The following is a 13,686-nucleotide window of genomic DNA, read 5'->3' as shown; positions in this document are numbered from 1 at the left end:
GTGTCAACAATGCCTGGATTAGCACTATCTCTAATTCTCTCTGTGCTGGGAGAGAATAGAATGTTGGCTAAGACACATCAATTGAGATATAAAGACACTATCAGAAGCCATTTAGGCTCTAATTTCTACATATCCTCAACATCAATGGATACCATTACAAACTAGCTATAAAATGAGTGACAGAAGCCCATTGGCTGTCTTTTTCAAATCTTAATACGTGGAAAGAACATGGCTGATACAAAAGACCATTTTCATATCTGTTATGTCCAGTATAAATAGTAACATGCAAAGACATGACATTAATACCATGAAATGAATAGGAAGAATCACATTAGAAAAGGTTCCAAAGTTAAATGCAGGGATTAGGGATAAAACCCAAACTGACATAAGGTGATTTTCACTCTCTTCTCCATTGTCTGTTGTCTGATACTTTATGCATATGTCTGCATCCCTCTACCTTATCTTTCTGAGTTACTCGTCTTTTTCTTTGTGTTTCCCATGTGCCATCATTACTTACCCTCCCAAGACACTTTCTCTCGTTTTTTCCTGCCACACTAGAGACAGGAAATGTTATGTGATTGAAATTTGTATGCCAGACGCAGAGAGTTAAACCCACATAATCTCCTTTTACATTTAACACACACACAGTCTATCCACTCTGTGATCGCACTGCCGTGGGAGGCCGGTGTCCGACTTCCCTGGTTCTTATGTACATGTGGGTGTGCAGTGGAAGGAGAGATCAGGGAGCCAGGCAAAAGTGCAATATTGTAGACAGGACACGGGTGGCTGGTCTGAGGAAAAGGTGCTCAGGTGCAAAGGTGTTTGGATGCAACCAAGGGTGTGTGTGTGTGTGTGTGTGTGTGTGTGTGTGTGTGTGTGTGTGTGTGTGTGTGTGTGTGTATAAGGTCAAAGGGATAGAGATGTTAATGTTCAATAACTGCCTCAGTTCTTGATGTCAAACTCAGCCAACAAGCAGAGGCTGAGGTGTGCTGTGCAGGAAAAAGATGTGATCGCTGCTCGAGGCACGGCAGACATTCTGAGGAGGTAGAGAGTCATTGTTCTCCTGCCTACCAGCTAAAATTGGAGCAGATCCTCTGTGTTCAAAAATCTGAATTCAGGTCAAGTTCAATCCATCCTACCGTTCGAATCCATGTCAATCACTCTCACAGTCTGCTAGGCTGACTGATCTGCACTTTCAGCACCACGGAGAGCACCACAAAATCTACTGCTGGGTTAGGAACACATGGAAGTGTTTCCATACCGAGCAAATAAGGAGAAAGCTATTAGCAGATGATACCAGTGACCTGCTTCTCTCAGATGACAAATGCTATTTTTAGAAGCAGAATATGTTCATGACAAAAACAATTTACTCGAGCTGTAAAAGTCCTCGTGGAAGGAACAATATCACTGTATACTAATTTTTGTTCAGAATCCTATCATCCTTTCACATCACAAAATAATGTTGTCCGTCAGACTAGTGGTTCCCAACCTGTTTTGTCCAATGCACCCCAAAAGGCTGAACCAAATGTTTATTTGCACCCTTATACACCCTTGACAGATGGGATGGCCTTCATGGAATTGTTTGATAGTGATCGTGGTGGATCAGTGGCTGCACATTATCCTGAAATCTTTAGGTATTTAGGCTCTTATTTTTCTTCTTTTTTTTTGGTTTGGTCAAGTTTTCATTCATTCATTCATAGTACTACCACTTGGAATGGCAGCAGCTGGATGTGTCAAAACAGAAAATAGATGTGTCATCTATTTTGACTTTTATGCTCACTTGTTAACTATTTCAATGCAAAACGTGGGTTTGAGGCATGCAGTTAGCTGTTGTAGCTTGGCAGTAAGTGGTTAAAGATTTTTTTTTTTAAAAACAGATCAGATGATCTTATGTTTATTTCTCTTATCAAATCATAATCTTTATTTTTTGTTTTTGTTTGTTTATAGCTACCCCACAATCTTTCCAGGTACTCCCTGGTAACTGCAGAAGTAACCCCAAGGATAAAAGTACCTCCAGCAGGGAACTACTGCTTTTTACTATAGGTTCCCAAATGTTTGGCTTTTGTCCCCTTAAAATGAAGAAACATCTACGTACTACCCCTCTTCAAGCTCTTGTGACCAATTTAATAAAAGAGACATTTTTTCCTTCTTTTATGTGAATAATTTCTGAAGGCCTGAAGCGGTAAAACTATCCAGTAATTCAAAGATTTGTGGAAAGACTAATAAACAAATAATTTGTGTCACAGAAATATACCTTTTCTCTTTTGCTAGTCTGTTAATCGCCCCCCAACTCCTTCTGCAAACCCTTGTAGGGGTCTGAATCCCCAGCTTGGAAACCACCGCTAGCTCCCAATATGCTCTAAAACTAAATAATCTGTTTAAAAATAAAACTTTTAACCAACATGTGGTATCATCAACATGGCTTCAAACTAATTCAAAACAGCTCAGATGCAAAAACTCATACTCAGATGTAAAACGTCTATAAAGCAGCAGCTTATGATGCGATGGCTAATCGCTTTGTCCTATGGTATGAATTCAGGTCACTGAGTTCACATGTATACACACATGCACGCAAAGACACATGTGAACAAACACACGGAAGCGAGCCCCGGTCTACACTGCACGGGTTTTGGCCTCCAGTGGAAAGACCATCATGGACGACACCAACAATGTGTCTTATAGCAGTAATGGTTTAGAGTTTGAGGTCAAAACATCAAAATGGAATGAGGAAGGATGAGAGTGTGACAAAATGGAAGTGAAGCATCTACCAAAAACTACCCACATTTTGTCACTTGGCATATAGGATTCCTATGGCTGCAGCTGTTGGTCATGTGTGATATGACATGGGAGAGCTGTAATTTCTTGTTGGACAATAGTGGAGTTTTATAGTTTTCCTCTTTATTTGGGCAACATCTAGCCTCAGATGGTTATCAGAGTCCTTTCATGGCTCCAGGCTCCCTTTCCACCCTTTCCCCAGCAGAGAAAGAAGGAGCAGCAACTCATCCACTCATGAACTGTATTTGGATTTCTTTCATCAAGCCTGGAAGTGTTGAATTCAATAAAGAAGGTCAAAGTGATTGAGGGTGAAACCCTCAGAAACATCTTTCCTGTCCCCTGAACCTCTCGCAATCTTTTTCTATCTTGTTTTAACCTTCACTTTTCTTTTTGCTCGTGTTTCCTTTTGACTTAAATCTTTCTTTGCTGTACACTCAAATACATGTGCACCTTTTTTCCTGTTTTTGCAGTGGATATGAAAATGGAGTATGAATATGTATGCTGGAGATGCAAGGATATTGCCTATGGTGAACCGCTATGCATAATGCAGCTTTTTCTGTCTCATCTACATTCATTCAGACACACACACACACACACACACACACACACACACACACAAATTCATACCATCACGTGCATAGAAAAACAGGGCTATAAATCCCTCTCCTTCTCCTTCTCCCTCCCGCTTTCACTCTTTCTTTCCTTCAAACACACACACACACACACACACACACATACAAAGTCACATAAATACATTTCAGATTACATACGTTCATAATGGCAAGTAGATTTTCTATTTCGTGAACCATGTAGCACAACAGATAACAGCACACAAAACATTCAGGCCAAATAATAGCTGAAGCATTGAAGTAAGTGGCAATACAGTCTTTGCAGTGATGCTACAGAAAAATGTCAGAACATAAAAGGCAAAAGATATGATCATATTTGATAGATGGTGCTACTCATTTACTATACACTGACTCTAGATTGAGATATGCATTAGGATTGCATGACAATGCGTCTCTGCTTTTGTGTGCAGTTAAAAAGGAAATCATTTCTAACATGGTGTCACATCACTAGGAGAAACGCTGTAGTCAAGAAAAAAAACTGCATGGCATGATATTAGAGATGTGAATACACTATGCATGCACACACACACACACACACACACACACACACACACATGGGGGGGGGGGGGGGGCGGGTGGTAAACAACCCCTATCCCCAGTTTATGCAGTGTCAGTAAAATATTAGGCAGCCATTTCAGCGTTTGGAAATTCACATCTCCCACTTCAAAAGGATGATTTCCGTTGTTGAAGTGAGTGTCAGATTTGTAGAGATGCGTTTTTTTCCTACTCTCCCTCAGAGACAGGGCCATAAATCGTTTGATAGTAAGCAGAACAGGAAAGAGTGAAATACAGAGTCGATTGTGAGATGTTGAAGTGAGATTGTTGGATTCTTTTGTCATTCAAGACATGACCATCAATCTTTCCCCGTGCGTAATGGAGAGGGCACCGGGCTACCGGACACTACTGTTGTGCGTAAAACCTGTTGAGTGAGCGATCCATATCCACTTCTGTCTGTGAAAGCTTAGTGAAATAACGACGTTGTTGCTATGGGCTTTAAGATCTACAGATGTGTGATGATAAACAGTCAGACCTTTGGGAACGTTGTTTTTTTGAGAGTGGTGCGTGCCAAGTGAATAGGCTAAAAGCAAGATTATCCCTCTTACCAAGTCATTTCGTACGCTTATAAAATCCTATTCTACTAAAGCGCTAAGATTTTTTTTTCTGTTTGGATAAAAAAAGGCTTTAATGCGCCTTCAAACCAATACCACAACTGAAGTGATCATCTACACCAATGGGCCGACGTGTTCGTGTGTTGAGACCGCATGACGTGTTCAGATGACAGTGTTTGTGCCGCACGGGTCAGCTGCCAAACGCAGAGCGCCAACACTTGACAACGAAAGCAGGCTTTGCTCTCCCGAGCACAACGAGGGAGGCGAGTTAACCTGAGAGTGACATGTAGCTATTATACTGTGGAGCAGTGTGTCTCTCTCCAAGAAAAGTGGTGATGACAGGTGGTGCAGGCACAGCGGGACTCGAGCCGGAGAAATAAGACATATAGTGGGTCACTTTTCATGTTTTGATCTACTTTTTGGAAATGGACATGTGCGTCATGGATACATTGTAGGTGAATTCCATCCAAATTATTAATTTCAGTTCGGTATGACTGTGTGAACTTTACACACACATCTTAATATGTAGGTTTGATGTTGGCACGATTATGTAGTGAAGTTACGCTAAGGCACTTTATTGCATCCGTGGAACTAGAAAAACAACAAAAACTCCCACGCATATACCCTCTCCCCCTCCATGTTCTGCACAGTCATCTGTACAAATCACTTTTTTTCTTTCAATCAAGACAAAAACAGGGAATCTTGAACTGTATGTCACACAGCACACCTCCCAGTCCCCGAACAAACACCAATTCACCCAGATTTTACACCGTGATAGGCTCTTTAAAGATAGAGGCAGGGAGGTGGGAAGAAAACTCCGAAGTTGTTGTCATACTATCAGCCACTAAAGCTTCAGTTGTCCAAACCAGACGCAACATCTCTGAGTGCATTGTGCGGGTGTAGCCTAGTAGCCACCAGAATCTGACTCATACCGCAATTACTGGGCTCCCCCTCCAAGCACTTCTCCTCTAGTCTGTATCTGTTTTGATTCCAAAATTACACACAGCCCGTGGTCTGCAACAACGCCGCAGATCAGCGGCTCAGGCCGGTCTATACAGGAGTCCCTTGTAAAGGAATGAGAAAATACAGGTGACCTTACAACAGATCAGTTTCCCAAACTACCCTTCCTACACTTATTGAAATAGTGGTGAAATTTCGTGAATTTACTGAAATCAAAAAAAACGTACTGACATTAAGTCAGTAAGTGTCAACATCCCATCTTATCAGATTGCCTAAATACAAGAAAAACACGATGTTTAGTCCATCAAATGCTCAAATAAAAATAAAGTGCAGACAAAATAAGAGCCAACGTGTTTTACATCTCTGCAGGAACACTGTAAGTCAACACAGTCAATGTTCAGTTTAATGTGGAGTGTGTGCTGCAGGAGGCCTGTAGACCGAAACTGGATAAAACCGGAATCACATTAATTGATGAAATAATTATAGCAAGAGCTCTCACTTCATCTCGATCACTCCACGGCATTTTCCCTTAGAATCTGTGCAAATACTGATTGAATTTCTACAAATTCCAAACCAAAGCGACTGTCATTTTTTGAATGATTTAGAAATATACTAATTGTAATAATTATTTAAGCCTTTTCCTATTTCACAGGCCCTCTTCTGGCCTATATCAGGCCTGAAAGTAAATCCCCACACATCCCTCAGTAGAGTTTGTCTCAATTTTTTTTTTAAATAAAATGACAAGCAACCTCCAAAATCATGACAAAGAAGAATGAGTGGATCCTTCCCTCTCCTCTCCCTCTATCTATTCATCTATCCATCCATCCCTCTCCCCCTCCTCTACGCACTCATGGGTGCAGGTGTGCTGATACGCAGCCAAACCAAAGCAACAAACGGCCAGTAATAACCTAATGCATGTCAAATTAATGACAGAAAAAAAGATAAAGAAAAATACTAAATTCTCTTAAAATGATGTAGCGGTGTGGTCTAGAACATATTTTCATACCGAAGTATAAAAATAAGCAGAGACTTGTGTGCCATTCAAGGAGGCGCGGCCGAGCCAGGAAAATACGCAGTACTAATGCATATGCATGTATGATAATAGACCTACCTTCCCACCTTCAAATAAAGTTGATTAAAAGTTATGCATATCTAAAATACACAGCAGCCACATGAGACAACAAATCACAGTCGATTCGTGCAAAATGAGCGGAACATGGCGTTGAAAAACAACGGAAAATGGAAGTTTGTTTTCCACTGCGTTATCTACATCTCTCCCATCTCAAGCACTCTTTCCGCTCCAGTGGCTGTTTGCAGCCCCCAACCCTCCTCCCCTCACTACACACACACACACACACACTCTCACACACGCACACACACACGCTCACACACACGCTCGCTCACACACACACACACACACACACACACACACACACACACACACACACACCTTGTTCAGTCACGGGACAGGGCGATGTACAGCGTGTATAATCGAAATAGACCCTGTAATCAAATTACATACAACAAAAACAGCCCAGAAGTCCTCGCTGCAGCTGCAGCCTGGCAGAGGGCACTGCCAAGGCCAATGATGGAGACCAGGAACATGAAACACGCCTACTATCCATAATCATAAACAAATTCTTAAGATTATTTAAAATGTGTTAACTATAAGGCTTATAACCAGGCATCTTACGGACCCGTGCGTATAAGAAAAACGGATGAAAATGAAGTGAAAAATAAAATATGTTTTCTTCCGTTGTGTGGTTGTTACAAAGTGATAGAAATTCATAAGAAACAAAATAACAGATCATTGTATATTTAAAAGGCTAATTGAATCATGTTCTTCCATCTGCAGTATTAAGAGCGAAGGCAATCAGTAGAATCTGGTGCCACAGAAAATGGTGGCTGAATAATTAGACCAGGGATGATAACAACTGAGTCTGCATACACTGGCTGACACCCCTACATCTTATCAAAGAAAACAAACCGTAATATATGGCCTCGTCTTTTAAATATCCAACTGGGGCACATTATCTACAAATTAAAAGCCAGCGCTCAATAGCCCCAGCATCAGTTCACACGTCTCTCATAAAATGTATTGACCCTTGTTGCCACACAGTCGCACAAACACTTCAAAACACAAACACACGGACAGAAATTGGTGTTTATGCACTATTTTAGTGCTATTTCCAAAAATAAAACGGAAGCTTTAACCCCTAGGGATCCCCCTTCTCTCCCCCCTCCCTTTCCCCGCGAGCACACACACACACACACACATTAACATTTTATTTGTGTTGGGACAGGGCAGAAAAAGTCAGGCAAATACATTAAACTTCTCTGCCCCCTTGGACTTTTGCGAGTAAACAGCCTACAGCTGCGGCCAACATCAGCGCTGGAGGTCGCCTGTCTACCCGTGCGCGCGCCTGCAGATCCTTATCAGCCTCTCCTCCTATTCAACAGCCTCCATATTCACGACACCTCCACATATTCATCATGCAAAATGCAAATGCCGTTGTCTTTTTCATCTTAACGAACGCAGTGTGCACTTTTGAGATCTAGTATGTGTTTTCTCGCTGTTCGTCTAAATTAAGTGCATATTGATTTTATGCTGATAAGCCTTTTTTGATCGTTTTTAAATCATATTATCAACTGATCATTATGAGACATTGAGAACGCAAGAGAAATCCGAGCACTCGTTCGTGAGGAAAATGAAGGCAGATCAGAAAAACATGATTTCAAAACATTAAGAAAAAGTTACCAGTCTTCCTCGAAAGGTGATTTAGAGTTTGATTTGACATATCTGCCCCTCCTTTGTGAATCTAATCAATTCAATCCAACATCATTTATCAACCTGACAAGCTAATAAACACGCACAGTCAACTTCAACATCGCACTGGAGGAGACAGCATGCAGATAAGCAACACTGGAAGAGACACATTTCCAACGTACCTTCTTGCAAAGAATACAGCAGAAGTAAAGTTACAAGCCACATGCCATTAAAAGCAGTTATATTTCACAGGAATGTTGTGCTGTCCCCCAAGAAGAGTGCACGGCGCAGCGGTCGGCCAGGCGAGTCTCCGTGCTGGACTGGTTCTGCTGATACTCCCCGGCGGTCTCTCCAGCCCTGGTCCCACACTCTCCAGCGCCGAGAAACGAGCCGCGGAGAAAGTACCGCCTCTGCTCCCTGTTCTCTCCTCCCCTTACCGGGACAGACTGCTCTCGCCCCACCCCCGGTATCCTAATGATGCGGCGTGATGGAGAGGTGAGCTATACGCACTAATGGGGAGCAAAAGGAAACCACTGGGACCTCTGTATTACGCGCACTGGATAGATGGTTTTATCCGACAACTTCGTGGACTCCCAATAACAAAGTTCAAAACGTGCTGTCATACAAGTCATTTAAATGTTGTTTTTATGAAAGGAAGTTTAAAAAAAAAAAAAAAAAAAAAAACGTTGGGGGAAATGCCTGTGCGTATTTCCCATGCAAATCAACTCCAGACTTTCCATACATCAGTTGTCATTGCAGCAGTGGTGTGAGCACAGAGTTAAAGTAAAACCAATAGAATGTGCCATTGTAAAGTAACAGAACATGGACATCTATTAGTGCGAAGTCCAGGTGGAGAGAAGAGAAGGAGCGCAGAGAAGCTGCAGCCTCCGTTTCATTCAAGGGGAAAGTGGGAATGTGCTCTGCGCTGCGCACCTGCGTGTTACCACCATAGACACTCGTAGCGCTCAAATCACTTTTCTTCATAACAGACTGAAGAGTTTTGATAAAAACACAACACGAGGGAATTATCTACAATCAACCTCATTTAAAAGATGTGTAGGCCTATACTGTGATCGATATGGTCAATAAATTCATTAAATTTGATCTGTGAATCTCGCTCTTTGACTCTCTCACTCACTCACTCACTCACTCACTCACACACTCACACTCACACACACTCTCACACACACTCATACACACTCACACACACTCACACGCGCTGATCAGTCTTCTTCCTTGGTTACTGACTCAGAGCAGTCTGACTCTTAACAAAACTTCCTGTACTTTCATCTACCTTAACCATTTAGTTATATTAAAAATATATCTAAAAATATTTACATACATATGGCCTAATGAATAGTAGGAAGATCTTTAAGAATACTGTGAGTTAAACAGGCTGTAACAACAGGAGTTAAGAAGCCTGCAAGTTCTGCAGTCACACAAGCCTGATTTACATGTGTTTACACTGCCGCTTTGCACCTGTTTTGTTTTAAATATTCAAAATAGTGCATCAAAAGCTGGATTTATAGATATAAGCATCAGCAGCCCAGCCACCTGATGCACCTGATGCAGTGTATTGACTGATCTGACACTTCTAAAAAAAAATAATAATAATCACATCAATCATCAAATAACAAGTTTTGGGCCATTATATTTCACTCTAAATCAATTAATCGGCCATCATATTTCACTCTAAATCAATTATTTGAGAAAAACAATCAACTGACCTCCATAGCCTCTGAGATTTTAACACTGTATGGATTCAAAGCTGTCTCATTCAACCCTCTCCTCTTTACTGTCATTCAGTTCAACTTCCAGTCCAATCAACACACAATACACTAAATACCAAAGCACAGCTGATTGTTGTTCATCCATTTCAGGTCAACTGTGGAAACTCTACTCGTTTACTTACTCAGTCACACTACTTATCTGACATTAAACACCTTCAACTTGACATGACCTCTGCCATTAATCTTTCTGTCTCTCTCAGTGATATAATGTGGCATTTGGAGTGTCGTAACCAAAAGTAGTCCTGGTTGAGGAACAGAGCTGAGGCAAGCTGTGGCCTCTCTCACTCCCACTGAAGAGCCGCTGTAGTGTGGCAGGCAAGGCAGCACACTCTGCCTCCACTCTCTTATTATGTAACAGGTGGAAACACACACACCCACGCACCCTCTATGTCTCTCTCTCTCTTTCAAACAGACCCACAAACACCACACGATGACAGGGACACATTTAGAGTATACACAGAAGCACTTCCATCGCACATTCTGTACATCCAGATGTGTACTCTAAAATTACTTTCATAGTGTAAACACGTTCAGCTTTCTGCACCTTCGCCAGCCACTAACCATAGTCCAGGTTTAAAAGTGAGGCGTGTCGTGTATGGTTTAGAAACCCTCAGGGAATATGATCTGTCTCAGCATCAAGAGATATAGATATCGGCAGGCCACCGTGCCTTTTCTTATCGAGCACCATACCTCTGGAATAACCTTCCGTTGTATGTCAGAGAAGCCAGCTCTATCACCACTTTTAAATCAAAACTTAAAACATTTATTTTTTCCAAACATTATGGACCATCATTATGACTTCCTCTACCTTTTGTTTTTACCCTTGTACCACTTTTGATTTCACTTTTTTGTACATATATACCCGCAATGATTTTAAATGTATTTTTTATATTTTTAATCCTAACTTTTACTGAATTCCCTGTTGTACAGTGTTTTGTCTTATGGTGATATTGCACTTGAAATAAAAATTGAATTGAATCAAGTATTTCTTCTCTCCCAATGACAAACTGGTCATATAACAGCACCCAACACCTTGACACTCAAACCAAGTTCCTCAAACAGAGGCTCCACCCTGCAGGCCTGTATGGTGACACACGAAGGACTCCGTCAGGACTTCAAAAGGCAGCGTGGCAAGCTGGTTAGGGGGCTGATGTGAGTCGGCCTGACAGCACCAAGCAGGTTGTACTGTATGTCAGCCAGGGATCATCATGGAGGCTGACAGGCTGAGCTCGGCCAGCCAGGCCGGAGAAAAGGGAAGCAGCTCCCAGACAGCTCTAGTGACTGTCACCGAGGACAGCTGCCACCACACCACTAAAAAACCACAGCACCATGTGAGTCATGTCCATCACTCTGCTATGTCGTTGCCTGGAGATAGGGAAGGAGATAGGAAATGAGTGAGAGAGTTTGTTGACTTAGGAAGAAAATGGGTGAGCAAGGCAGCAAAGAAACAGACAGCAGAGGGAGGGGTGAGGGGCACAGAGAGTGATGAGGCGGATAAGTTAATGTGGATGTTAATGTTAATGCTCAGACAATCAAAGCTCCCCCTCAGGCCCCGACATGCTAGGATCATATTAGCGCTAATGTATCCAGTATTAATGCACAGCCCCCCAGCCCAATGAAACCATAGCAAGGTCAGAATTAGGAGAGGAAGAGGGCACATGGTACTACTGCTTAGCTCTGTGCAAGGGCACAGGGATCGAAATGAGAACAGGGAGAGAGCTGCAGGAATATGAGCCGATGGTGGTGGATTATGGTTGGAGGAGCTGGAAGAGGCAAATCACTCGATGATGGAATGGAGGAGTTATGTTCCTTTAAAACTGCATCATGGCAGTTAAAACGGATTAAGCATAAAAACTGCAGTTTGTGTTAAGAGTCAGTCCTAAACACGCTCAAAGCCAAGCAATGTGCTGCAGAACTCCTTTACCTTAGTGGGGCCCACCTAGCTACTTCTGCATGCCGCTGTGTATGAACGAGCCTCTGCATTAGGCTAATATGAATCACACACCACCGTGCCGCAGTACATTAACGCCAGGAAAGCGCCGACCAATGGAGTGTGTTTGACTTTAAACCAAGCATGCGTGATTGTTGTGGCAGATGTGTACGAGCGTATCAGCACATCAGAGAATGTGTATATATGTGTGTGTGCGTGAGCATGTGTCTACATGGCGGCAAAGCGCAGGACATGTATTTCTGACTGCTCTCCTACCCTACAGTCGGGTGTGCGTGCACGTGTATTTAGGAGTGTGTTTGCTTGAGTGTGTACGTGCTTGCGTATGTGTGTTTTTGCAGGAGTACGTGCACGTGCACACGAGACATCAAGGGGTGTTAATTTATTCAAATGAGCTGGGGAGGATAACGAGAGGATGGGGTGAGGGGCGGAGGTGGTGTGTAGGGGGGGCACTTTCTTCAGCTGGAGGTTCATCTCTCCATCTCTCTCTTTTTTTCTCCCTACTTGTTTTTTCACATTTGCAAATGAGACTATTTGCATGGCTGAGAAGGAGGGAGGCAAGGGAGATGGGGAAGAAAGACTATGACATTGAAAAAAGAGAAAGAAAAAACATTGGAGATGGCGAACGACGCGATTCTGAGGCAGACAGAACGCCCGCAGACAAAAACATACTGTGCCAGCCCGATACCACCACTTCCAAGATGGCTGCCGCTGGAGGTGTCCTTTGTGGGACCAACGTAGAGACCCATTGCTCTGGCTCTGGAGTGGGTGACACACAAACACATTTTCTGACTTTGACTGTGTTCCTCAAGCATAACAAATGAGATGGAATTTGAACAGCTCAGTAAAGGATTTGAATTTGAATATATTAAAGACTGAGTCAGATGAATATGGTTGTGGCTTGTACAGAGATATTGATCAGAGATATCTAGTGACACCCAGTGGTCACAATTAAAGATGTTATCATTAGAAGATCATACAATGGCGAATTCCCTACATGGGCTGGTGTATGGTCTATGTTTTCAGTGGGGAAAACTTATTGATGACTCCCATTTCAAAGTGTTGGCCTATAGATCAATAATGCCAAAAGTCTGGCCTGCTGATCAATTCTTTCTCTCTTTAAAGAAAGTTGGAACACTGAAGTGTGTTACTTGAAAAATATTTGCTAAATGTTGATTTAAATGAAAAAATAATGATACCAGCCAACTTTAAACCACTATCACAGTAAACAATATATACATCTCCATACATCCATTTCTAAATAGAGTTCCTGAGCTGTGTTCTTGACGAGGCTAGATTACCAACCAAATAAAGTGGGTGACTGCCCCGAGGACCTAATCTTGTATTTTAGGTTTTCTTTATGGTGCTCACATGGTGAATATTCCTCAAAAAAGTAATGTTTAGTCTGATTACCACAAACTGTCAACCAGAAAATATGGGGCCAGGTGACATTATTCCAGGACGGAAGAGTACAGGTTGGTTTCTTGACAAATAATGACGCTGTCATGTGTAGTCTGCTGTGTGCACTGTACGTAATGAAAACTTCAAAGCAACAGGGTACATACACAATGCACAGAGTGCAGCAGGTAGGGAGTGGGGGCTCAATAGGGACCCAAAAACAAATGGTTGCCCCAGGGTCCTCAAACAAGTTAATCCCACCATGGTTCTTTGCTGTTGCATAAATAACATGTTATAGCTATATGCCATA

The 13,686-nt window shown here is 42.3% G+C and overlaps 1 protein-coding gene across 2 annotated transcripts in view; it reads right to left on the bottom strand.

Moving 5' to 3' along the window:
• The window catches only part of LOC116047751 (Down syndrome cell adhesion molecule-like protein 1 homolog), a 102,629-nt gene extending 93,936 nt beyond the window's left edge, over positions 1–8,693 (bottom strand). The window contains exon 1 of one of the 2 annotated variants that reach the window (XR_004897317.1): positions 8,423–8,693. Coding sequence is in view for 1 of the 2 variants with exons in the window: in XM_031296716.2 (XP_031152576.1) it covers positions 8,423–8,465 (43 nt within the window). In the remaining variant the exon portion in view is untranslated. The remainder of the gene's footprint in view (positions 1–8,422) is intronic. The other variant, XM_031296716.2, reaches the window with a different exon arrangement.
• Positions 8,694–13,686: the final 4,993 nt, after the last annotated feature.

Source organism: Sander lucioperca, chromosome 5 (assembly GCF_008315115.2).
Source record: "Sander lucioperca isolate FBNREF2018 chromosome 5, SLUC_FBN_1.2, whole genome shotgun sequence".
Lineage (NCBI taxonomy): Eukaryota > Metazoa > Chordata > Actinopteri > Perciformes > Percidae > Sander > Sander lucioperca.
Note: the sequence above shows the minus strand (reverse complement) of the source record. Positions and strands in the feature narration are given on the sequence as shown.